The sequence below is a fragment of the Cynocephalus volans genome, chromosome 12, assembly GCF_027409185.1.
Source record: "Cynocephalus volans isolate mCynVol1 chromosome 12, mCynVol1.pri, whole genome shotgun sequence".
Lineage (NCBI taxonomy): Eukaryota > Metazoa > Chordata > Mammalia > Dermoptera > Cynocephalidae > Cynocephalus > Cynocephalus volans.
The window spans coordinates 7958159-7980903 of NC_084471.1; the positions used below are offsets into that span (position 1 = coordinate 7958159).

Consider the following 22745-nt stretch of genomic DNA (forward strand, 5'->3'; position numbering starts at 1 on the left):
CCTACAGGATGAATGAGTAACTGGTGGGACCTGTTTGGACAGTCTTTCCCAGCAACCCTGTAATTAGAAACCCCATGGCTTTCAGGCAGAGCCCACTGTCTCTGCTCCTAATTCCACTGATGTTTCTACACAGGGATCCTGCAACTCTAGCCTTAGACTTATCCTACCTGACTTTAAAACCAAGACTCATCTGATACTGGATTCTCAGGGCCTGCGGCAGAGGAAAGCCAAAGGAGATTAGAAGCCTGGCTTATTGAAAGGAAGGCATTGTGTGGCCAGGAGGAAGGAGGCAGCCTGGCAAGTTCTAGGCCTTGGGGAAGGGTGTTGTGGATCGAAAGTGGATTAGGATTCCTGGAGGCTGTTGGCCAGGCTTTGGGTGCAGCCTGAGGCAGAGCTTGGTGATTGGGAGGAGTGTGGCCCCAAGGCCTACCTCCAGGGAGGCAGGAGAGTGGCCCCAGGAGGACTCTAGAAAAGAGGTCATTCTAGGGCCAGCCTGTGGCTCACTTGGGAGAGTGCGGTGCTGATAACACCAAGGCTATGGGTTCGGATCCCTATATAGGGATGGCCGGTTCGCTCACTTGGGAGAGTGTGGTGCTGACAACACCAAGTCAAGAGTTAAGATCCCCTTACCGGTCATCTTTAAAAAAAAAAAAAAAAAAAAGTTCTGCTCCTTTCCAAGCCTGGTGGGTCCAGTCTGGAGAAGGTGGAAGCACTGTATGCATAGGTGACCAATGCCCACCCAAGGTGCCTGGGAGCCATTACCTCTCTCCCGTCTCTATCAGACCTCTTGCCTGCTCTAGGTCCCTACTCCTGCAGCCCCAGTCTCAGGAGGCCACTCTCTCACTTTCCCTCCAGTATCCTCCCTAACCCCCTGAACCCCAGAAGTCCTCAAGCATGGCACCCTTCAGGATGAAGGGCCAACCCCGATGGTTTCTCACCATCTGAACCCCTCCCCCATCTCCAGTTGGTTCCCTACCTTCTGTGTTTCATTCTCACAGCACCCCAAGGTCACCACACTGTCACACCTTTTTCCTTTTGCCGGTGCTATTCTCTCTGCCTGGAATTTCTTCCCTCACCTCACCTCTATTCTGGCTAGCCTTCTACCTGTCCTTGAAAATTTCCTTTGGATGTTGCCTCCAGTATATCTCCCCTCTAACTGCCTTCCTCCTAGTGTCCCAGTCCCAGGGCCATGTGGCACTGAGTTCCTCTCCCCAGTTCCTTAGAAGGGGCACATGCCCTGCAGTTGCACCCAGGCACAGTTATGTTGAACATTTGTCTTTTGTCTTAGTATCTGAGTGGGGTGAGCCTGAATTTAGAGGAAATTCTAGCTCAGAAAATGGGTATTTTGTGAACAAATCAATTGATGGTTTTGGAAGAAAGCTTGTTTATTTTCAACTTCTGCATAAAGTTACCCATTTGGTCTTCTTGAAACAAGCTAGTGATTTGAAAAAGTAAAAGAGAGCTTTTTAATTACAAAACTGATAGAGCAAAAATAGTTAACCATATATGTCTTGATTTTAATGTATGACCAATTTGTCAAATATTTGAAAATTAATTTTCTTGCATTTAAAAGACCAGTCGTCGTTAGACCTGGATTTTTAAAAAATGTGTGAAAAAGAGAACATGCTTTGTTAAAGAAAGCTTGTGGATAGCAAATAGGCATGAGAAAAGATGCTCAGTATCACCAGACATTAGGGAAATGAAAATTAAAGTCACAGTGAGACATTGCTCACTCTAAATAGAAAGGCTAAAATAAAAACAAGAAAAATCTGACAATACTAAGTGCTGATGCAGATTCAGAACAACTGGGACCCTCCTACATTGCTGACAGGAATGCAAAATAATGCACCACTTTGGATAATGGTGTGGCCGTTTTGTTAAATGTACACGTGCCATGTAGCAATTCCACTCCTAGGTATTTTCACAAGAGAAGTGAAAATATGTGTCCACACAGAGACCTGTAGATGACATGTCAACCTAAAATGAGCGAGAGAGAAACCAAATCACCAAAGCAGAGCTTCAGTCGGGTATAGTGGAGGTTACAATCTGGTATATGCATGCTGTGACAGATATAGCACATCCAAGGGGTTTGGGATAACAGGGAAAGCTTTTAAAGACAAAGGGAGGAGTCCACGTAAGCTGTTTTGAAAGAAAGACCATTGCTTACAGGGGCTTGTTGCAGGAGTTAGCATTAGCTCCTTGGTGGAGGCAGATGTTGTGAGGCACGTGTCCTTGTGAAAGTGGCTGCAGTTTCCAGGAATTTCTTACGTAGTTCGCATCAGTCATATGTGCGAGGGCCCTTCCTTCATGGCCTCCTATCTCTGTTTTGTTAGGGTTTGACATTAGTGACTCCATTTTGATACTGATAACTTTCACAAATGTTTATAGCTTCTTTATTTATAATTATCCCAAACTGAAAACAACCCAAATGTCCTTCAAGGGGATGAATCGATAAACAAATGGTGGTATTACCATACAATAGAATACTGCTTAGCAATAAAAGGGAATGAACTACTGATCTAGGCAACAACATGGATCAGTCTCAAAAGCATCAAGGTAAGTGACAGAAGCCAGTCACGAAAGCCAGGCTACATACTGTGTGATTCCATGTATCCTGAACATCTGGAAAAGGGACAAAAATCACATCAGTGGTTGCCAGGGACTGTGTGGGAGGGATGGACTGCAAGAGGGGGCACCAGAGAACTTTGAAGGGGATGGAAATGGCCCGTACCTTGATATGGAGATGGTTATACAATGGTACACATTTGTCGAAACACATGTAAGTGGGTGACTTTGCCTGTCTCAATTTAGAAGAACAGCCATCAGCAGCTTTGCTCCTAGGACAACTGCCACATTGCTCTGTCACTGGTGGTTTATGGAGATGGCGATTTAAAGTGATGGCGTGTCATGAGCCCACATGGAGCTGTCTCACTTAATAGGAGGCAGCGGGACCAATGATGGTGGAGCATCTCTGCTCCTGTTATCTGGCTCACTCCCTTCTCCCCTTGGCTCTGCGCTTGCAGCCTGCTGCCTGTCCCCAGCAGTGGTTGCAGGGCTACCACAGGCTCCTGTGTCACCTCCTGGACCAACTGAGAGCTTGCATGGAAACCTAAGAGACAGGCTTACTGAAACATCCTTTCTGTATTCATCGCTGCTTTTCAGATTTCAAGAACAGCAGCTACTGTGTGTGCTGATGGGTTGTACCAAATTGTGAGTTGTTAAGAAATATCTTTTTTCTTTTCCCTAAATCTCTTCCCAAGCGCTTTGAAAATCAGAGAGGTGGGAAGGTTTCTAGAGACCCAAAATACACATTTTGATGCTGATTACTCGTTTGAATTCTGTCTGTAACAGGGAGATGAATCCAGCTCTGCATCGTGGTTTCACGTTGACTGTTGAGGCTAAATTTGGGCTGTGATTATCTTAGCTTCTCTTGCCACTGGCTCAGCAATACTGAGTTGTGTTTTGTTGGGTATTTTTTTCATCCTGCTGTAAATTTCAAACTGACAGCAAGGCCCCACTGTAAGGGAAGCGAGCATGTGATGTCGCTTCCAACGGATTGTGAAAATGCTTGCTTTTGCCTTTCTAAAAGGGGCAGATGAAGCATGGAGTTGAAGCTCAGCATCAGCTCCCGTGTTTTGATGAACTCTGAACTGCCAGCCTTGCTGAGGAATTACAGCCAGGCCACACCTGGGCTGGAGGGGGTCTGTGGAGGGAAGGATGACTGATGACGAGTCTGAGAGCTGTTCCCACATGCCAGTGAGCCCCCTGGAAATCACACCGTTCATCTGGACAAGGCTTCCCAGGCTAACTACCTTCAGGGGCCCTTGTTGTCACCAGGGCTCTGGTTCCCATAGGAGTGGAGTTATCTCAGCCTGTCTAGAGCTGTGGCCTCAGGGACAGCCCTTCCCTTGGGTGCTGCAGCTGTCTTCTCTCCCCTTGCCCATCTCTATTCAGGACCCATGTGTTTTGTCCCTTTGCAGGATCTTACCACCCCTACCTGCCTTCCTGCAGACCCTTCCAGAGCCCTCCTCCTCACCTGGCTAACTCAGCGCAGGATAGGAGGAACTTAGGTGGTTTGAATTGTTCATAAATCGGAGTTAAACAGGCTGCACTGTTTATTTCTACAACCTGCACTGCAGAGAGAAAACTCTTCCTTTCTGCAAAAGCAGGCACGTAGTCCATCCTGTTCTCTAGTAACTTCCAGAATGACTCTAAACAGGTAAAATACTGAGAATTATCAGCCAGGCAAAGAGACTGTTAGAAAAGGTAAAATTGACAAGAGCTTGACTAAGATTTTTGAAGACACTGGGAGAAAAAGAATGAAAATAGATCATTTTTTTGTCATATTTCCTCTGGGTACTCAAGTATCAGCTTCCTTGTATCCTTTCAAATCAGTGGCTCAAAGAATGAAACATACAGATTTTTACCCCAAATTAGCTGTTTACATTTTCTCAATTATTATTCTTATTTATAATTTACATGAGTTAGTTTCTCCTTCCATATTTGAAAAAAAAGTAGTCAAAACTGCCCTTGGCCCTTGACAAAGAGAAGAGTCTGAGATTTGCCACAAAGACTGTCCTACCAGGAACTGTTAGCTCAGCCACTGTGGCCACGGGATCTTGGCAAACTATGTATCTTCTCTAAGCCTCAGTTTCCTTATCCGTAAAATGGGGACAGTTATTCTAGTTGGTAAGGGGTGGCAATATTTGGAGGTATGAAACACCTAGCATGTGCCTGACACAGAGTAGGTGCTCAGTAAGTGGGTATAGTGGATTGAATTATGTCCCCCCAAAAGTCATTGAAGCTTGCTTGAATTGTGTCTCCAAAGTTTTATGTATTAGAAACTTAGACCCACTGTGACTATTAAGAGAGTGGGAAATCCTATTACGATAATTGAAAGGTGGAGCCCTGAAGGGGTGATTGGATTGTAGGACTGTGCAGTAGTGAATGGATTAAAAATGGTGGTCAGGGGTGTGGTTCTGAGGGCTTTAAAAGGAGAGGAGAGTCTCTTTCCCTCTCTGCTCTCTCTGCTTACACCATCTTGCAATGTGAGACCTCTGGGTCACTGTTACAACCACCAGGTGGACTTTGAACTTCCCAGCCTCAGAAACTGTAAGCAATAAATTTCATTTTCTTTATAAATCACCCCGTTTCAGGTATTTTGTTATAAGCAACATAAACGGGCTGATACAGTGGGAAATAGTGTTTATTGCTATAATTTAGAAGTAATAATCATCCAGCATGTAATGACATCAAAGCACAAAGCACCGAAGACATTTTTATACCAGCGGTAATCAAAAGGCCTTTAGCCAAGAATTATCTTTTTTTTTTTTTTTTTTAAAAAGATGACCGGTAAGGGGATCTTAACCCTTGACTTGGTGTTGTCAGCACCACGCTCACCCAGTGAGCAACCGGCCATCCCTATATGGGATCCGAACCCGTGGCCTTGGTGTTATCAGCACCACACTCTCCCGAGTGAGCCACTGGCCGGCCCTAGCCAAGAATTATAAGATCATTTCAATCTGAGTTATTAAAAAAATATTTTCCTGTTTAAAAAACAAAAACAACAAAAAGCCTTTTAGTTAGATGTCACCTACTCAGGGAAGGCATTCTGGCCCCTCGGTGTGTGTGAGATGCCCTTCTAGGCATCCTCAGCCCCGTGCTTCCCTGCATCATAATACTTCCCAAGCACGTCTGCCTCTCTTTTCGACCCATGGGTCAGTTTCTGCTCAGTACCAGGCCTAGAGAATCTTGAGAGGCTTCCGTTCACTGATTTGTATGTTCCTGTTAGGTAACAAGCCTCCTGGTTTTATTCCTAACAATGCAGTGTGCCTTTCAAACTATGGGGCAGGGGGAGCAGTAAGCACGACCCCTGAGGTGAGCATCTGGGGCCTGGTTGGCGTGGAGGCATTTGTGCAGCAGCGAGGGGCAGGCTGTCCTACTCCCAGGAACCTCACAGTGTGGTCTGTCTCCTAGGTCGGGAACTACAAGCGGACCGTGAAGCGGATTGATGATGGCCACCGCCTGTGCAGCGACCTCATGAACTGCCTGCACGAGCGGGCGCGCATTGAGAAGGGGTATGCACAGCAGCTCACCGAGTGGGCCCGGCGCTGGAGGCAGCTTGTGGAGAGGGGTAAGGAGGCCACAGCACAGGGCACCTCAGCCCTGGCGGCAGCTACTTACTAGCCGGGGCTCTGGGAAAATCGTAGACCCTCCCTGTGCCAGTTTCCTCTCATAAGATTGGGGCAGGAGTGTATCTCATAATTATGGCTGTGATTTTTATGGGGGGCAGCAGGTTGCCTGTCACCCAGTAGGCACAGGCTGCATGAGCTTTTGTCCCCTTTCCTTGGGGACACAGGACTACTCTGAGCAAGCAGTCTCCTGTTCAGTCCTTGTTGTCTGTAGGACACATGCTTGCCAGTGTAACTCAGAACAGTTTGTTAAGGGCCAAAACTTGACTAAGTTCCTATCAAATAAAAGTCCTTGCTGTTCAGCACCTTGGTTTCTCACATTGAGAGCTGTTTATTTTTAAACTTGGCCATATAGTAAATCAGACAAGACTAGATGGTGACAGCCAGCGGGCTTTCTAATTTTGAATTTTAAAGGGAATAACCATGGGTGTGTTTTGTGGAGGTTTTATCCCCTTTCCTCTTTACCAAAAAGCTCAGAAGATTCTGAAGCTTTCTTGTGTAGATTTGGACTGTGCTTAGGAACAAACTTACCAGCAGTAGAGAGGGCACTTCACTGATGACAGGATTTCCAGGGACAGAAGCAGATTAGCAGTTTCTTGGGGTTGTTTGGGCGCAACTCTTCTGTCATGACCAGCTATCCTCCAAAGAGCCAACCAGGGGGCCCAGGACCCTAGGTGAGGGGCCAGCCGTGTCTAGACCAGCTGCCTGTCCTTTCCCCTGAAGCTGAAATAGGACGTGGTGGGGGGCGCTTAGCACAGTCCTTGGTGCAGGGAGGAGCCTGGCTGTGGAGCTGCACACGTGGGTGAGGAGTAGCCGGGCATGGGTCAGCTCCCTCAGTGAATGGTAGCTGTTCCTGTTTCACTTCATCTGCCCGAGTCCCCTCTCTCAGGATCCGCTGTCAGCGCCGTCCCATCTCTTTATTTAGAACTTGAGGTTTACAAAGCACCCTTGCCACCCTTACCTTGTGGATCTGGCTGTGGTGCTGTAGACCGAGGCAGGACAGGGAGCATGTTCATTTTGTAGACACGAGGGATTAGAGGTTCAGAGGCATCCAGCTTCCATGGTCACATTTCCACTGTCCCAAACCCCAGAATTACGTGACCCCTCTGGGTTCTCACAGCCCAGCCTAGCCCACGCCTGTCAGTACTCAGCTCAGACAGTCACCGTTCGACCTTAAAGAAGGCCCTGGGTCTTCTCATTTGTCACCCTCGGTTCTGTTCTAGCTCTCCCTCCTTCCCAAGCCTCCCACCACCCCACCCTATTCCCTTAACAAAAATGACAGTCTGCATTAAGAGTTTCCTTCCTGAGCCTCATGGACTGCGATCAGTGAGTAGGGAGCGAGGTGACTCAGCCCCCTACCCTACCATGGAGAGATTTCCACTGGGGCCAGGGCAGGTTCCTGTCTCTTTCCCCTCCCTCCGCCCAGGACAGGGCTTCCATTCTGCGAGGAGACATTCTTCCATCCCACCAGCATTCTAGAGCTTCTTCCCTGGGGCAGAGTTCATGAGAGTGAATGAGTGTGGTCCAGGAGAGGGAGACAGGCACGGGGCTGGCAAGGAGCCAGTGAGCTCAGGAATCTTAGCACGGGGCCACTGCAGGGAAGGTGTGAGTGGGGGTGGATGCGGAGCAGCCTGGGAGAGCGCTTAGCTCACTTCAGGAGGTCCTCCCTTCTCTGGCCATCCTTGAGCAAATTAAGACTTCCACAGTGCAGAAATTTGAGTTTTTAAAGAGCTCAGTGGCATTAAAAAAAAAAAGGAGATACATGTTAATTCCCCAATTTTCCTAACAGAAGGGGGGAGAGCAAATTCAGTTTCAAGAACAGGGAGAGGTGCCTCCCTACCTGGGCTCCTCCTCGCTTGTCCCCCAGGATCCCCCAGCAGTATGCACTCCCCTCACTCCCAGGAATTCCTGCCCGCTGCCTTAGGCACAGGAGGCCACAGCTAGTAGAGGAAAAGCCCCACTCCTCAGGCTGGACACCTGAGTGGCAGACATTTACCCAGGTTTAAGACACTGAGTGCTTTATGTTCATCCTTTAAAGTTAATCCTGAAAAGGGAACAGAGCCAGTGAGAAAAATTTCTGAAGCAACCAGAAGGAAACCTTCTCATGGCCAGGCAGCCAGGCCACCAGCCTAAACTCCCGTGTGATCAGCTGTGGGGTTAACAGAGGAAATCCCTACCACTGGCCCTCTGCCCAATAACCCACAGCTTCTCTCCCATGCCCAGGGCCACAGTATGGGACAGTGGAGAAGGCCTGGATGGCTGTCATGTCCGAGGCAGAGAGAGTGAGCGAGCTGCACCTTGAGGTGAAGGCCTCACTGATGAATGATGACTTCGAGAAGATCAAAAATTGGCAGAAGGAAGCCTTTCACAAGCAGATGATGGGAGGCTTTAAGGAGACCAAAGAAGCTGAGGACAGCTTTCGGAAGGCACAGAAGCCCTGGGCCAAGAAGCTGAAAGAGGTGCCTCCTTCCTGCCGGCTGCATCCCTGCCTGGGCTCCTCCTCGCTTGTCCCCCAGGAGCCCCCAGCAGCACTCCCTCCTCTCACTCCCAGGAATTCCTACCAGCTACCTTAGGCACAGGAGGCCACAGCTAGTAGAGGAAAAGCCACTCCTCAGGCTGGACACCTGAGTGACAGACATTTACCCAGGTTTAAGACACTGAGTGCTTTATGTGCATTCTCTAAAGTTAATCCTTACCAGCCTATTTTATAGACTTGGAAACTGAGGATCAGACTGTGCATTGGTGGTAGAGCCCAAAACTCAAGCTCTTAACCATTAACAGTACTTCCCAACCCTGGGGAATTTTCTACTAGAGAGACTGAAAAGTCCCTTTAGTTTAGCATAGAGGATTAATTTAAATTTTTTCTTTCTTTTGCATGGGTTTTTCTCCTAAATTTGCAAGTGATACTGACATTCCTTTTTCTGAAAGTGGCAAATCAAAGCCATTGTTTCTGTCGGGCCTTGGCCAGCTGGAGGCTGTCATCCATTCCCTCCTGCCTTCAGCCTGACCCCCCATTCGTCACTGGAATGGGGTAGACGGTGGTAGACGTGCTGCCCCCTCCACCTAGCTTCTCTCAGGAGCTGTGCTGCCTTGCTTCTTAGAATCATCTAGAACATGCCTCTGTCTTTGGGTTATGACAGGCTTTCCTGTTCTCCCCATGTTTTGGCTTTTGCCACATCTCATTTCTCTTCCTTCTTGTCCCTGGCTCTATTCATAATGAAACTATTCCCATGTCACAAGGCCATTGCTACACTCTTCTTTCCCTCTAGAATGAAATCTGTGGCTTTGGCTCAAATAAGGAAGCATCTCTTAAATCAGTATGCATACACATACGTGTGTGTGTGTGTGAGTGTGAGTGTGAGTGTGAAGTGGCCATTAAAACTATGCGAAAGGTGGCCTGTCCTCCTGCCTTCCCAGCAAAGCCCTCTCGCTCGCATTGGGTTTTTCCTTTGGAATTTCCTTTGTGTTTGCTGTTCCAGCTGCCTGGCATGCTGTTCACTCAGATAAGCCACATCTCCTTCCAGCTATTCTGTATAAAATCCTGTCAGCCACTGCCAGTGCTTTCTGTCTCTTGTCCCTGCTTTATTTTCCTCCACAGCACTTAACCACCTTCTGACTCTGGCATTTGATTTTTCCTGCATTTGCCTCCCCCAAGCTGAATGAAAGCTTCATGTAATCCAGGTTCTTTTGTCTTGTTCTGTGTCCCTGATGTCTAGAATCATGCACAACACAGAGCATGCACACAGTAAATATTTGAGTGAATTCCTCTGTTATATCTAATTGCAATTAGAGTGTATATACAATTTTGTAGCCACTCTTCTCATCTTGAGCACAGGCATTTCCCCGAGATGTAACTAGTGAGGATTCTGAACTTTCAGCACCGTGGTGTTCAGGAATTCATTCTTCTTGTAGGTAGAAGCAGCAAAGAAAGCCCACCACGCAGCATGCAAGGAGGAGAAGTTGGCCATCTCACGAGAAGCTAACAGCAAAGCAGACCCATCCCTCAACCCTGAACAGCTCAAGAAATTGCAAGATAAAATAGAAAAATGTAAGCAAGATGTTCTTAAGGTATGTCATACACTTGCTTTTACACTTGAGTGTCAGTGTGTCACTTATCATGTATCTGGCACATGGAAAACCTTTTGTAACTGCTTGGTTGGATGGGTAGATAGGAGGATACATATCAAGAAGGATAAATATCAAGAAGCTTAGCACCTTACCTTTACCATAGCCATTGCCATTGCGCCCGCCTGTGATGAGGGGCAGATGAATGCCAAACTCAGGGGAACAAGGTTGGGGGGCACTTCCCAGGAAATTTTGAAGGGTGGCTGGTATTGCTGCGGGGAGGGAGCAGCATGTGCAGGACACAGAGGTGTGAATGGGTGTGGCCAGTGGCAGGGAACTGACCCATAAGCTGTTGTAGAGGGTTGTGAGGACCAAATTCCTAATGGCCTTGACAGCCAGGTGGAGTAAGGAGCTTGGGATGCTGCTGACAGGGAGCCAACAAGAAGGGCCTGGAGCCCAGGGAGGGTAGGGCGCCAAGAGGAGGGTCATAGTGGCTTAGAAGGATTGCTCTGTTTTGTATGGAGCGGGCAGGAGAGCACATCTGGGAAGCCCAGTACACTGAGACCCTAGGGAAGTGAGGGCTGGGAGAGGAGATGGAGCTGTCTTGTAACCTCAGGAGTAACAGGATGACAGGCCCCAAAGAGCACAGCAGAGGCTGCAGGAGCTGAGGGTGCAGATGGTAGCATTCGACCAAGAAATAACAGTGCACAGGCCATGTGGGGTCCTGGCTGTCCTTCTGTTTCTATCGTGAGGAGATTATCTGTCTCAGAGGGTTAGTGAGATGATCAAATGAGATGATTTTGTAAAAGCACTTTGTGAACTGAAGTGCTCCACAGAGATAGGTAGTAATTTTTCCTGGAAGATCCTAGAGTCACAGGATTTAAAAACTACCCACCATCTCCTTGTGATTTAAAAGTTCCCAGGAAGTGAGGGACTCAGCCCTTGGCCTCCCCTCCCCTCCTTTGTTCCGATGTAAGGGTGTGGGGACTGGAAGATATCATTGCCAGGGGCCTGCCCTGTCCAGTGTTTGGAGAGAGATTCCCAACCTGGATTTGCAGAAGAGATGGAATGAAGTTAAAGAGAGGCTGCTCTCTAGGAACAGGCCTTAAGGGTGGAAGGGGAAGCAGGAGTCCTGAGCCGATTCCTTACTACCCGCCAGCCTTTCCAGGCCTCAAATGAGCATCTCTGCACCCTTATGAATTAGGCGGTGGCATCCCTGTTTTGTAAATAAGGAAACCAAGGTCAGAGAGGTTAAATCATGTGCTGCCCAATAATGTGAGAGCAGGGATTCTGACCCCAGAGCCTGTACCCTTCTCCACCATTCCACACTGCACTGTCGTCAGCGTAGCAAGGGGGAAATGTCATCTACACGAGATCTCGTTATTCAAAGAAAGCATCAGAGCCCCTTGGAGAGCGGACCCCATTGCTAGGCCAAGAATGCAGCAGCCCAGGTGCCTCCACTGTGGGATCAGGTGAGGAACTTGGAACTGCCTGTTGAAGGGGGGGCAGCTGGGCTTGAGAAACATAAGGGCCAGGAACTCTAAGGCCTCTGCCAGGACCCTAGGGAATCATGTGCCCAGGAAAGCTCCTGGAGGAAACATGAAGCATCTGCATGTGCAGGGGTGTGTGTGTGTGGAGTGGTGCCTTTCCTATTTACAGCCACCCTGAACAGATACCACCAGATTGATGCACCTGCAAAACACGTGCAGGGCACGAGGTCATACTCGAAGTGTCTGTCAGGATGATTAGGGCACTTTGAGTTCCCTTCAGGGGCCCTCCCTGCCTCTGTGGTCTGGCTAGTGACCTCGGGACATGAGTGATCCTTGTGGGCTTAGAGTCCTGGAGAGGAGTTCAGTCCCTCCGCACCACCCTTCTGGAAGTAGTTTGTAAACCAGCCCTGATTGGCCGTGCATGTCCTTCCCCTTTCTTACGGGCCAGGCAGTGGCTGCGTCTTGCAGCATCCATCAGAAAGGAGCTTCTTGTGGGGCCGAGCCCATGGCGCACTCGGGAGAGTGTGGCGCTGGGAGCGCGGCGACGCTCCCGCCGCGGGTTCGGATCCTATATAGGACTGGCCGGTGCACTCACTGGCTGAGTGCCGGTCACGAAAAAGACAAAAAAAAAAAGAAAGGAGCTTCTTGTGTTCATGCTGAGATGTTACAGTCCTCACGAGGGGAAGGCTGCCTCTCACTTCGCTTCATGTGTCCATGTGTGGTCTGCATGGGGATTTTTCAAATAGCGATGACTCTGCTCATCAGCTGGCCTGTGCTGGGGCAGGCCTGGGACTCAGCAGGAGCGGCAGAGGCCAGGTGCCTGGGGAGCCCAGAGCAGGAAGCATCTCATCCTGCTGGGTACCCAAGGCCTGCCAGGAGGCTCCCAAGAGGCAGATGCTCTGTGTTGCTCTGACAGTATCCCCAGGATGTGGATGCTTAAATGCACAGCTGCATCTCACGTCTCTGAGCTAGGGCTTCTACACAGTGTCCTGGATGGTTGGAACTGAGCCATCTTAGGAGGCTCAGAAGCTGAACAAGAAACCACTGATGCCATGAGAGGGGCAGAGGGCAGGGGTAGGGTGGGACCTGCTCTTGGGAAGTTAGGGAAGGCTTTGAGAAGAGGGGTCTCTTTGAAGCATAAGGAGGAGTTTCCCAGGTCATGAGTGTGGGAAGCATATCTGCAAGGGGAACAGGGTGGGTGGAGTAGATGCAGGGCCCCAGGAGCAGGCAGAGAAGGTGCTCCAGAGGCCTGCAGTGGCTCAGGGAGTACTTGGTCCTTCCTCAGAAGGCCTGCACATGTTTCAGGGACAGGAAAGCATAGCTGACCATCCCCCTCACTTCTCAGGGTCTCAGTACTGGAAAAACTTGCAATAAATTGTAGCCCCAGCCCTGCTGTCCCTCACTTCACCCCAGGAGGATATCATGGTCCCACCAGCTAGCAAGCTCACCTGGCCACCAGACTGGTGGCCTGGCTTACCACCATGGGGTAGGTGCAGGGAAGTCTGTGCAAATGGGAGGTTAATAACCTCAAGGCACAGTCCTGCCAGATGAATGCTCTCATTTTAGCCAATTCTTAGGAATTTCATACATTTTCCAGCTGTCCCTAGTCCCTCCTGAGATAGGGCACACCTGCAGTTACTATTTCCTTTCTTGTAGTTCCCCTTCTCAGGGATAGCCTGAACAGAATGGCTGTGTTAGGGGGACGAGGGGGCTAGAGGACAAGGGAACAAGGGTTTTGAACACCTGCTTCCTGCAGCTTTGTGCCTGTTGTTGAAATATCAGAACACTGTAAAGGAGAAAGTGTCCCCATTTTCTGATAAGGACAGTGAGGTTCCAAGAAAACGAGAGAGTTTGCCAGTATTCGGCCCCAGGTCCATCTGGCACTTAAAGCCATGACCTTGTTTCTTGGGTGACTCACCGAGCAACTGCTGCTGGGGGTAAGGTTCAAAGGTCCAGGGTGACTCAGCATAGCCCTTCCCCACAGGGAGAGAGGACACAGGCATGTGACATCCTTGGGGACATGCACACTGAGCTCCAGGGTGACCATGCCTTCACCTACATCTACCTGTTTAGGCCATTCAGGGCCATGCAGAAGTGGAGGGACCAGGACTTGAACTTGAAGTCTGTCAGACTCCAAAGCTCCTGCTCTTTGGGTTTTGGAATCTAGGGAGGCCTGAGAAGCTCCAGGGTGGGTGGGGTGAATGCAAATGAGCCTTCATCTTGTGCCTGGATTTTCGTTTAGACCAAAGAGAAGTATGAGAAGTCCCTGAAGGAGCTTGACCAGGGCACTCCCCAGTACATGGAGAACATGGAGCAGGTGTTTGAGCAGTGCCAGCAGTTTGAGGAGAAGCGTCTGCGCTTCTTCCGGGAGGTTCTGCTGGAGGTTCAGAAGCACCTAGACCTGTCAAATGTGGCCAGGTATGTTTCCTTTGAGCTGAAAAACATCTGATGAAGTCAGTGAAAAGTTGCTTTTTAGTAAAACTCAGTTGCTGCTCCCGAGGCTCAGGGTGGCAGTGTTAATCAGAAATTCTTCTCCTAACTGTTAGGTTGTCCTGCTTTTCTGTAATCTTGATGCCAGGGTGGGCTGGCCCTTCTGCTGAGCCCATCTGCAGCTGCAGGTGCTGTCGGCCAGGGGGTGTCCCGCTGCCTGCGGAAGGCCTGGCTAGCCCAGATGATCGCTGGGCTGAGCAGACAAGGCACGGCACACTCTGCCAGCTCTGCATACAGGTCTGAGCAGGAAGGGAGGGCCGCCTATTCTGTGGCACAGCTAGGGCCAGCCACAGCCAGCGTATTTGAAATCTACCTGCAGGTGAGTCCAGCATTTCCTGAGCTGGGTGTGCCCTGCCCCCAGGACAGTCGTACTCTGAGGCCCTTTATGAGGTCTTTTTCTTCCAGAGCAGCTTGCTGCCAGCTGAGCCCTGGACTTCTTAGTGGTTCTGAGCCCCCTGGGGGCAGCATAGACCCTCTGAGACTCTGTTCTGAGTTATCATGACATGGCAGCCATGAGGTATTTTCTGCGCTTTCCTCATCTTTGGTCCTGTGACACCTTCATCAGAGTACAGGCTAGCTGAGGGCCGTAGACTTCTGTCATTCATCTAGCAGAGCTGTTTAGAAATGAATCACAGGTCAAGGCTTGTTCTTAATAGAAATTACGTTCTCTTTGTCTCCTTTTGTATAAAAATAATCAAATGCAACAATTATTGGGCAGCTACTCTGCCACCATCAATTATTCTTTATGACAGTCTTGTAAAGTAGGTGGCAATGTCACCATCTTATTGATGAGGAAATTGAGGCTGGGTGAGGTTAGGTGACCTGCCTGTGGCTGCACAGCCAGTGGGGCAGGGCTGGGGTTTGTGTCTAGCTCTTCTGTGTGTAGAGTAACTTGTGACTGTCCTCAGCTGCAGGCCCAGACTTGGCATAGCTTGTCTCATTGAGTCTTCCAAGCCACCTGACCAGTAGATGGTGTAGCAGAGTATCAAAATCTGGGGGCTGAAAACAACAGAAACTTATTTTCTCCCAGTTCTGGAGCCAGAAGTCTGAAATTAAGGCATCACAGGGCCACATTCCTTCTGGAGGCTCTAGGCAGGTCCTTTCTGCCTCAGGGAGCTCCTGGAGTTTGCCAGTGTCACTTGGCGTGTGGCTGCATCACTCCAGTCGCATGGCTGGCCCTCTTCTCCTTCTGTGTCTTCCTATGGTCTTCCTCCATGTCCAGTTTTCCCGTTTTTATAAGGATGCCAGTCATATTGGATGAAGGCCCACCCTAGTGACCTCATTTTAACTTGACCTCTGTAAAGACCCATTTTCCAAATAAGGTCACATTTTAAGGTACTGGCATTAGGGCTCCAACATCTCTTTTTTGGATGACACAGTTCAACCCTTAACAGAAGGTATCATGCTCCCTCAACAGAGGAGGCCCAGAGAAGATAATGACTTGCCAGCCATATAGTCTATAAATGAAATATCAGCTCCAAAAGTGAGACATACTCCTGCCCTGCAGAGCAGCATTTCCAGGAAGGTGACTGGCTTGAGCTGCCAAGCAGAGAGTGCCCCCACACCCTCTTGGTGGTGGGTGGGCTCTAGAGTGCCCGTGATCTTCCCACGCTGTATTTGCACATTAGGATGTAAACCTTTTAGCTTTTCTGATGGAGACGAAGGGATGAGGGGGACTTTCTGACACTCTCCAGTTTTTTCTTCCACAACTCTGGACCTAATTGAATGGGACCACACTGAGTGGTGCCCATTTGGAGTGATTTGGAGTCAGGAGCCCAGGTCTGCCACCCACTTTGCATGGGCAAGTCACTTTTTCTTTCTGGGCCTCAGTTTCCTCATCTGACAAATGGACAGGTTAGGCTTGACGTTTCTAGGTTGGCTCCTAACCTTGAAGTTCTGTAGCACGGCCTACATGCTGGCACTTTTGCATTATCTGATGCAGAGCAGAGTGCAGTTGTTGTCAGCTGGTTTGATTTAAAACCCAGGGGTTGGAAGCCGAAGCTGTGGTGGTGGTTTGTCCCCCATCTGTGCATGTGGCAGGAGGGGGACCTTCCACCTGAGCCAGGGGAGAGGTGCTGCTGATTTGTGTCTATGAGGTCAACTCTAGCATGGACTGCAGGGACCATAGGGCCTGCTGTGGGCAGCACTGGGTTGGGACGAATGTGGCTGGTCCTTGCCTTCCAAAAGAGCTGTGCTCATCTTTCTAACTCAGCTACAAAACCATTTACCGTGACCTGGAGCAGAGCATCAGAGCGGCTGACGCGGTGGAGGACCTGCGGTGGTTCAGAGCCAATCACGGGCCGGGCATGGCCATGAACTGGCCACAGTTTGAGGTAAGATGTGGCTACGCACCCATGACCCATCAGCGTAGGAGGGGACCTGGCCCCACAGAGCTAAGTTATAGGGTATCTTTCTTGCTTCAGACTCTGGGTTGCCTTTGCCCTATTTATTAGGCAGCCTTTATGCATAGATAGGGTACAAACCAAGGTGATGTCTGGAGACTGGGGGGCTTCAGACAATACTGAAGGCCTTCTGAATCTCTGGTGAAGGTGCAATTATGTTCTTTCCAGTTAGGAACATTTGACTGTCTCTTGTTGACCATTGGCATTCCCTTCCTTGGGAGTCCCAGGAGCCACAGAATACACGGGAGCTTGGGTCTCTGTCCCACCCTGCAGGATGGCCAGGAAGCAAGCAGCCAGTGCCCCCAGACCTCACTCTCACTCACAGTGGACCAAGGGACGGGAAGTGGTCTCAGTGGGTGTCCCTCCTCACTTTCCACACTTCAGGCAATAAATTCAATGAATCTTGGTTCAGGACCAACTCTCCTCTTTTCCCATTCTGTGAGTTTAATCTTTTCAATATCTTTACATTGTAAAATGTGAGGGCCTGGGGATCTCAGGACTTGTCCAGCCCTGGGATTGGGTCACCAGGCCCCACCTGGCTCACCAACGGCAGCATAGAATGCAGTGGCTGAAAATCTTGCCACTCCCTGTTCCCTGAAGGAGGGATTTTCCCGTCCTCGTGACGGGCACTGAAGCACATGGCACCGGCTGACTCAGGCAGGGGATTGGGAAGGTCTGTGGGCGAGGATGCTGAGGGTGACCTCCTCTGCCTTGGGTGTGGGCCCCGTGGTTTCACCTGATCAGTAGCAGACTGCATTCAGGTCCTCCCTCATCACTGACCACCTGGGATGCTGAGCAAACCACTTGCCCATTCAGTGACGCAGTTTACCCATGTATCAAATGGGAACGTCAACAGCACCCATCTCCTCAGGCTGCTGGGGGGATGCCGTGACCTGGTCCATGCTGGGTTATTGACCCAGGGCCTGGCCTGCGAGTGCTGCCTGTTGTCAGGCCCTTGCCCTGGCCCACCACACAGAAGCCTCCTTGGCCCCTACTCAGCCTGCAGTTTCATCAATCTTCATGCCTGCACTTCTGTTTTCTGGACCTTCCTAAGAAGGTTTCCCCAAAAGACAGTGTCGATCCCTGCAGCTGAGTACTCCCTGCATTTTCCTCAGGACTCGGCCCCAACAGGAGGCTGCAGAGCAGTCCTTGCCCTTCCACGAGTCACTGGGAGAGGGTTGAGGGCCAGGGCCTTCCTGAGTGGAAGTGGCCTAGAGGAGACAAACAAAGCCCAGCTTCTCTTTCCCCGGTGACAGCACGCTGGGGAGAAGTGTGTTCATGTGGTGGCTTGTGCACAGCTGGGCTTCTGGTCTAGAGTGGGTGTTCGCTCCTCTGGATGGGCACAGGAAATCACCTGTGACATTCACCTGGGTCTCTTAGAGGTGCCCGTTAATACCCAGAGAGGGAATAGTGAGGAGGAACGTTTGACAGGTGGTCTTACTGGGGTGGGTGTTCCTCTTGCACACATTTGCAGCTGTTACAGGACTTTGCCTGACTTTCTCTAATGAAATTATTTATTTTTATTTTCCATGCCACAAGGATGAAGTAAGTTTCTATTTTATGACTAACTCCTTGAGTTCCAAACCCCCTGCAGTGTGTCCTCAGACCCCATGGATCTGTGTGTGTGGTGGTCCCCAGCCTGGTTCTGCGGCAGGCCAGTTCATGCTGTGTCATCAGAGCTGTTGACAGCTGACCCTTCCTTTCACAGTCTGCTTGATGTTGACCCCTCGGCCCTTGGAAGCTGCCCAATCTGGATGGATTTATATTCAGAGGTCACTGTGGGGAACTCTGGGTTCCAACTGAGTTCTCAGTCAACTTATTTTCAGTCTGAAAAATAATTAATAGGCAAAAAGTGACCTGGATTTGGGGTCAGGGGCCCAAGTCTGCCACCCACTCTGCATAGGCAAGTCACTTTTTCTTTCTGGGACAAAGTTTCTTCATGTGACAAATTGACAGGTTAGGCTTGATGTTTCTAGGTTGGCTTCTAACCTTGAAGTTCTGTAGCTACATGTGAGCCAAGCTGTGGCCTCAACTACACCAAGTCTAATTAAAGTTGTTTGATAATGGGTAGAGATGGGAGGGAAGGAGAATTTATTAAATTCAGAGGCACCTGCACACATAGACGTGTGTGCACATGCATGCAAGTACTTTTCTGGAAAATCAAGACACAGTCCCCTTTCTCCTTTTGTCCCCACTTTCTCTGTTTTTCAGCACAGTCACAGCTAGGAAAATAGGAACCTTCTAGGAGATGATACTTTGCTTGGTTAGCCCCCAGCATGCTGTTCAGATTGAAAAGGGAAAGTGGCAGGGAAGGAAAACACACCTGGGTGGCTTCTCCCCTCACAGACTGGCATAAGAGTCTGCTCATCTGCCCCTTTGTTTTATGAAGTGACCTGGCCCTGACTTTATTTGCAGTCCAGGGCTCATTTTCCCACGGTGTAGGCTTTCTCAGGTTCCCGCAGCCAGCTGTCTCAGCGCCATGACCCAGAGACAGTTTAGGTCATAAATGGGAAGGATCTTCAGCACTTCAGACAAGGCTGCGTGGCCTGGCCAACCTCCTCAGAGGGCTGGTTCCTGTCTACTTTGGGAGGTTTGAGGGACACCTGGTGAGGCCACTAGAGCCCATGCTGGCCTGAGGGGACTGGAGGCTGAGAGCCAAGATGGGTGTTGACAGGACTAGGAGGCTCCTAGGGCTGTTATGTAGGACTCCACGTGTTAGCCTTGGCCTGTTGTCACTCGCCCTGTGTCCTGGAAAGTCTCCTCCTCTGGGAGGTGGCTGCCACAGGCCAGGGTTGGGTGGTTGTAGAGATGAGCAGTGAGGAGGGGGTCAGGTCGTTTGGTCCACAGGCAGGCGTTGGGGAGCCTGCGGTCTGCTGGGAAACAAGGGAGAGCAGAGACCTTGAGGCTAAATGTCACTAACCATGCAGGGCAGAAAACTGGCTTGCTGGGTGGGTATTTTAGACTGACATGGCTTCCGACAGAGAAACCTCATGATTTCTCTCCCTTGGCACCTGTTGCCTAGGAGTGGTCTGCAGACCTGAATCGAACTCTCAGCCGGAGAGAGAAGAAGAAGGCCACTGATGGTGTCACCCTGACGGGCATCAACCAGACAGGCGACCAGTCTCTGCAGAATAAGCACAGCAGGTGAGTGGGCACAGCCTTGATCTGAAAAAGGCCTTCCCATGAGAGGGGTTCCCTTGGGTCATCTGCGTGGTCCTGGGACAGCCCCAACTTGGTCACCTGGGAGATTCCCCAGTGGCACAGGGACCCCCATGGATGTCTTTCCAGTGGCTTCCTGGGCCCCTGAGCTCTGTGGGTGGTGGCCTAAGGGTGTCTCTGAGGAGGATCATCTTCTGCCTAGTGCTGGAGATGCTGAAAGATCCAGAGAAGGAGCCTTTGTCACAGATATGCTTTATTCCTGCGTGAGAGGAGGAGCTGGTATCAGGGCTAGTCATTCATGTCTCCAGGGGTGGCACCGCCCTGCAGGGACACAGGCAGGAGGAGGTGCACCATCGTGGGTTCCCTTCAGGCGGTTCAGGTGCTGCTAAGGTTTGTGTTTACTTTCTGTGTAAGCACCAGTCAAGGGAGGGACAGGAGAGGACTGTCAGGTGTCCCCATTTCAAATCACCTCTTCACTGAGAGTGTTGGTTATTTATGACTTAGTCGTTGGCTAAAAATAAGTTGTGGATAGAAAGTCCTTAGAACTTTCTGGAAAGTTTGTGCTAGAAAGCGTGTCCTTCCTGCAGGACCTACCCAGAGGCTTCCATGCCAGGCTTGGTAGCAGTCACCTTGTGACTGGGACTGGTTGTCATTCAGCTACTGCGCACACTAAGTGCCCGTCCCAGGGATCAGGCCAGCACCTGTGTGCCCAGGGGCGGGGGAGCAGGAAGGATGAGACACCGCCTCAGAGGAGATGCTGGGGCTCGAGGCTGGCCCGGCTGCTGCACACACACAGCTGCCCAGCACCAGCCCCTCTCACAATAGTCTGCTAGAGAAAGGGGCCAAGGAGCGGGGAGGGTGCTGGTCTCAGGCACATGCCTGGAATGTCGGCAGCCCTCAGGCTGGGCCCGGTCCCGCTCACCAGACCAAAGCCGATGAGGCAGTTGCTGGCCCCTCGGGGTCACTGGTGACATTTGAGGTGTTGCCTCACCTCATCTCCTTGCACTGGGATGGGATGCTGGATGCTCAGAATCATCCATCAGAGCTTTGAATGCCTGTTCCCCAAAGCCCTGGGCTCAGAGGCTGGGGTCGTCCAGCCAAGGGAGGCCTCATCCATTGTTAGTTATGTGGTGGTGCTCTAAGACTCCCAGGGGACTGTCTCATTTTTTCATTGTGGTCTCCTTTATAGTGCCTAGCACCCTGCAGCCCTTCATCCCATCTTCCCCGAGTCCCAGCCCTCAGGCCAGGATTAGCTCTAATTTCTCTGGATTCCACTCTGGGCCTGCACACAGTAGGTGGTTGATACAGTTACAGATGGATTTTCTCTCTTTGGAGCCCCAAAGAATCCTTCTTTCTGCCTAGAAAGGGCTGCACTGCAGGCTTTGGTCCTGATTTTAGAAGCTCCAGCCTCAGGAGAACTGGGGAGCCAGTGCTGAACCCCTTAGTAGTCAGAAGGAGGGGGCACTGCGCTGTGGGGCCTGGAGCACTCAGGATCCCCCAGGAGCCCCCTGCCTGTCAGCAGGATTGAGCCTCCCTCCCAGACTGCCACCCTTCTAGGGCAGCTCTACTGCCCTGTGACTCACCTGTTCACAGCAGCAGGAATGAGGGCTGGGGAGGACTAAGAGGGAGCCCCAAACCTGGAAAAAAGTTCTGCTCAGCTGTGGTCTGTCACCCCTGCCCCAGGGCCCCTATTCTGGATTGACCACATCCAGATACAAGCAAGGAAAGGGAAATCTTGTTCTCTCTCAAACGCTTTATGCATGTTTAACAGCCAAAGTATTGCTACAGGTTTTGCTAAAATAATCTTTCTGTTCAAACAACATAGTCCTCCTCCAGTCAGATGAGGGGCTGTTTTGTCCCTTGAGTTCCTGGCCACCGTGATCCTCCAGCTGGGAGTCACCAGGATCCTTGGCGGGCCCTGCCAAGTTGGGGTCCCCTGAAAGCTCTCTCTCTCCCCATAGCAACCTTAGTATCCCGAGCAACCCTGCCCAGTCCGCGCAGTCACAATCCAGCTACAACCCCTTCGAGGATGAGGACGACACGGGCAGCACCGTCAGTGAAAAGGAAGACATTAAGGCCAAAAAGTTGGTGAACAGACAATTCCGTCTGGTTTCTACTTCGCTCACTCTGTCTGCTTCCCTTTCTCTCTCTCTCAGGGTCTTGCCCCCTTGGCACTCAGAGCAATGCATGAGGCCTTGCAGGCAGTGGGTACCTGCCACACTGCACACCTGCTGGCTGCCCACTGGTGGACAGTCTCTCTGGCGTCTCCATTTCTCGGGAGGGCACAGCTAACTATCTTTGATTGCTTTTTCTCTGTCTTCTGCTAACCCTTCAAGGCCCCAGCACCACCACCACAGGAAGACAGATGGATGGGGGGGTTCTGTGCTGGGGGACCTGTGGAGCAGGCCCCTGGGTCTGCCTCTGCTGAGTGGTGGTGTGGGAGTGTCCCACCCCTCAGGATGAGTGTGGTTAGCATGGATTTTCGCCAAGGCCTGGCTCCACCCAAGCTGGCCTTCTGGAGGGAGCTGTGTTCCTTTGGAAGCAGCCCCCAGCCCTGAGCCCTGAGGCTCCTGTGCCCTCCCTTGGTTGGGGCAGAGGCTCTGGGCTAGGGCAGGGGCTCTAGTGGGGGCCTCCCACTGTCTCCCATTCCTATGCTTAGGGCCCATGTCAACCCCTTTTTGCAGCGTGAGCAGCTATGAGAAGACCCACAGCTACCCCACTGACTGGTCGGATGACGAGTCCAACAACCCCTTCTCCTCCACGGATGCCAACGGGGACTCCAATCCGTTTGACGAGGACACCACCTCGGGGACAGAAGTGCGAGTCCGGGCCCTCTATGACTACGAGGGGCAGGAACATGATGAGCTGAGCTTCAAGGCTGGTAGGTGGGCTCCCAGCCAGCATCCCAGGGGGATGAGTGTTCCAGCCTGCTGGGGGAGGGGGTTGTC

General features: G+C 50.8%; 1 protein-coding gene across 3 annotated transcripts in view; it reads left to right on the top strand.

Moving 5' to 3' along the window:
* PACSIN2 (protein kinase C and casein kinase substrate in neurons 2) overlaps positions 1–22745 on the top strand; it is a 138700-nt gene that overhangs the window by 111218 nt on the left and 4737 nt on the right. For 2 of the 3 annotated variants that reach the window (XM_063074745.1, XM_063074746.1), the window contains exons 3-10: positions 5977–6133; positions 8415–8650; positions 10104–10259; positions 13989–14164; positions 16449–16569; positions 19661–19782; positions 21759–21881; positions 22482–22678. In XM_063074745.1, the coding sequence (XP_062930815.1) occupies positions 5977–6133; positions 8415–8650; positions 10104–10259; positions 13989–14164; positions 16449–16569; positions 19661–19782; positions 21759–21881; positions 22482–22678 (1288 nt within the window). The remainder of the gene's footprint in view (positions 1–5976; positions 6134–8414; positions 8651–10103; positions 10260–13988; positions 14165–16448; positions 16570–19660; positions 19783–21758; positions 21882–22481; positions 22679–22745) is intronic. The other variant, XM_063074748.1, reaches the window with a different exon arrangement.